This window comes from Lycium barbarum, chromosome 1, assembly GCF_019175385.1.
Source record: "Lycium barbarum isolate Lr01 chromosome 1, ASM1917538v2, whole genome shotgun sequence".
NCBI lineage: Eukaryota > Viridiplantae > Streptophyta > Magnoliopsida > Solanales > Solanaceae > Lycium > Lycium barbarum.
In genome coordinates, this window is record NC_083337.1 from 63,923,808 (window position 1) to 63,925,533 (window position 1,726).

The 1,726-nt window shown below is 45.5% G+C and overlaps 1 protein-coding gene across 1 annotated transcript; it reads right to left on the minus strand.

Moving 5' to 3' along the window:
- Positions 1–873: 873 nt before the first annotated feature.
- On the minus strand, positions 874–1,332 carry LOC132612029 (uncharacterized). The gene has a single exon (XM_060326378.1). It carries the CDS (start codon positions 1,330–1,332, stop codon positions 874–876), a length of 459 nt encoding a protein of 152 aa, XP_060182361.1.
- Positions 1,333–1,726: the final 394 nt, after the last annotated feature.

A 1,726-nucleotide genomic window follows, 5' to 3' on the forward strand; every position in this document is an offset into this window, starting at 1 on the left:
CGACCAAATGGGTCGTTACACCTTCGGGCATGCTTTGCTCAAATCTTTGTAGTCCATGCACATTCAACATTTGTTACCCTTTTGGGTACAACTACTACATTAGCTAACCAATCCGGGTATTTAACCTCCTAGATGGATCCTACTTTTAATAACTTTGTTACCTCTTCCTTGACGAATTTATGTTTGACCTCGGCCATTGGTCTCCGCTTTTGTTTTACCGGGGTGAACTTCCGATCAAGTCTCAGCCGATGTGTGGTGACCTCGGGTGGAATACCTGTCATATCTAAGTTGGACCATGCAAAACAATTGGCATTAGCTTGAAGAAATTTGATTAATTTACTCCTGAGCTCTGAGATTAATTTGTTTAAATCTTTGTAGTCCACGCACATTCTAAATTTGTTACCCTTTTTACGTACAACTACTACGTTAGCTAACCAGTCCGGATACTCAACCTCCCGGATGGATCCTATTTTAATAACTTTGTTACCTCTTCCTTGACGAATTTATGTTTGACCTCGGCCATTGGTCTACGTTTTTGTTTTACTGGGGTGAACTTCCGATCAAGGCTCAGCCAATGAGTGGTGACCTCGGGCGGAATACCTGTCATATCTAAGCGGGACCATGCAAAACAATTGGCATTAGCTTGAAGAAATTTGATTAATTTACTCCTGAGCTCCGAGGTTAAACCTGTGCCCAGTTATACCTTTCTTTCCGATAGATGAACGAACAGAATGACTTGTTCAAGCTCTTCTACTGTTGATTTATTTCATCCGAATCATTGGGTAGTACAAATGATCCGGGAACGCCGAAGTCATCTTCCAAGTCTATCTTTCTTTCTCCTTCGAGTATGGCCGGATCCGCGTCCTGTGATTGCTATTTGGCGTCTTTTATTTCATTTGCATCCTCCGCACCCTCGTGCATGGCTTTCTTTCGTGTTTGAACGGCTTCTTCAACGGCGAACATTTCTTTTGCCGCAGGTTTCTCCCCATGAATGATATTTACTCCTTCTGAGGTTGGAAATTTCAGCATCTGGTGCAAGGTTGAAGGTAGCGCCCTCATGATGTGCAACCACGGTCTTCCAAGCAAGGTGTTGTATCTCATCTCCCCATCAATGACATAAAACTTTGTGTGTTGAACTATACCGGTCGTGTTCACTAGTAGTGTGATCTCGCCTTTTGTAGTTTCACATGCTATATTAAACTCGTTTCGGACCCGGGTTGCTGGTACAATCTGATCCAACAGTCCCAGCTGCTCCACTACCTTCCACCGGATAATGTTGGCCGAGCTACCTGGATCAATAAAAATACGTTTCACATGCGACACTGAGTACATCGTGGTACCGGGGATCTCGTATGACTAGAACCACTGCGAATCCGAGAACTGAAAAACTCTGAGACTCGGGGGTGACTTAGAATAAGTAGATCCATCAAATCGGGGTCTAGGAAACTGCGGAGGAGCACCACTTGCTGAACGAATTGAGTTCCTAGAGAATTGTTGCCTCGGAGAACCCCTACGCTCATGATCAGACCTTGAAGAACTAGCTCTCTTCCTCCAACCCCTGTTATCATGGCCTACATCCTGCCGCTGAGCTTGAGCGGCTACCAATTGAGTCAGTAGAAGAATGGCATGTCTTATCTCTTAGCCTGAGGCATCTGGTGGAGGAACGGGAGGTGCTGGAGCTAAAGTTGAGGCTCCCCTCTTGTCACGACCCGGCTAAGGGCCGCGA